Here is a 938-nt window from a genome sequence, read left to right as displayed (position 1 = left end):
GCGACCCCAAAATCCCCCCACGGAACAAGATCGGCGACCCCAAAATCCCGCCCCCCATCCTAGTTCTCAGACTGGGATTTGGGATAATCCCATTCCCATCCCGGAATTGCCAACCTGCTCCTAAATTTTCCCAGTTCCTATTCCCTGCGGCTGGGAAGGGAAGGTTTGGGAAGGGAAGGTTTGGGAAGGGAAGGTTTGGGAAAGGAAGGGAAGGGAAGGGAAGGTTTGGGAAGGGAAGGGAAGGGAAGGGAAGGGGAAGGAAGGGAAGGTTTGGGAAGGGAAGGTTTGGGAAGGGAAGGTTTGGGAAGGGAAGGGAGTTTTTGGGCAAGGAAAAGGTTGGGAATGAGGGAAGGGAGTCTGGGAAGAGCCAAACGTGTGGATAGCCTGGAATGATGTGGGATGGTCAGAACTGGGATGGGATAACTCTGCATCGGGATGGGGTGGTGGGAGCTGAGGTGGGATGGTCTGGAATCGAGGTGGGATAGTTTGGAACGAGGTGCTTTGCTTAGGGAAAAATCGGGAAAGTGAGGCTGTTTGAGGTGTGGGGATGGTCCTGTGTATTCCCAAGGAAATAGAGATCCCGTGGGATAAGGATCCAGAGGTGAACAGGGGCTGGGGCTGGAAAAACAGAGCTGGAATCTCCTGGAAGCAACAGAATCCGTGGATGAAGCCAGAGCTGGTGGGGTTGGGTTACTGGGAGGTGTCACCTGCACCAGCTCTGGAATCTGATCCAGCTGGGAATCCACAGGAAGGAGCTGGAGCAGCCAGGGTGGGGGCTGGGCTTTGCTTCCCACCTCCTCCAGAGGGGGATTTGGGACTGGGATGCTGATGGGAACGGATCTGGGAAGCACACGAGGAAGGGTTTGGATGGAGATCCCACAAAACTGGAGATCCCAGAAAACTGAGGAAGGGTTTGGATGGAGATCCCACAAAACTGG

At 54.9% G+C, this 938-nt stretch overlaps 1 protein-coding gene across 1 annotated transcript in view; it reads left to right on the top strand.

Annotated features, from left to right (window-relative positions):
• The first annotated feature begins 547 nt into the window (after positions 1-547).
• The window catches only part of LOC103757640 (E3 ubiquitin-protein ligase RNF115), an 11,260-nt gene continuing 10,869 nt past the window's right edge, over positions 548-938 (top strand). Inside the window, exon 1 of the mRNA XM_029957994.1 lies at positions 548-601. Within this exon, the coding sequence (XP_029813854.1) occupies positions 548-601 (54 nt within the window). The remainder of the gene's footprint in view (positions 602-938) is intronic.

Source organism: Manacus vitellinus, unplaced genomic scaffold (genome assembly GCF_001715985.3).
Source record: "Manacus vitellinus isolate BGI_N305 unplaced genomic scaffold, ASM171598v3 scaffold_134_pilon, whole genome shotgun sequence".
Taxonomy (NCBI): Eukaryota; Metazoa; Chordata; class Aves; order Passeriformes; family Pipridae; genus Manacus; species Manacus vitellinus.
Note: the sequence above shows the minus strand (reverse complement) of the source record. Positions and strands in the feature narration are given on the sequence as shown.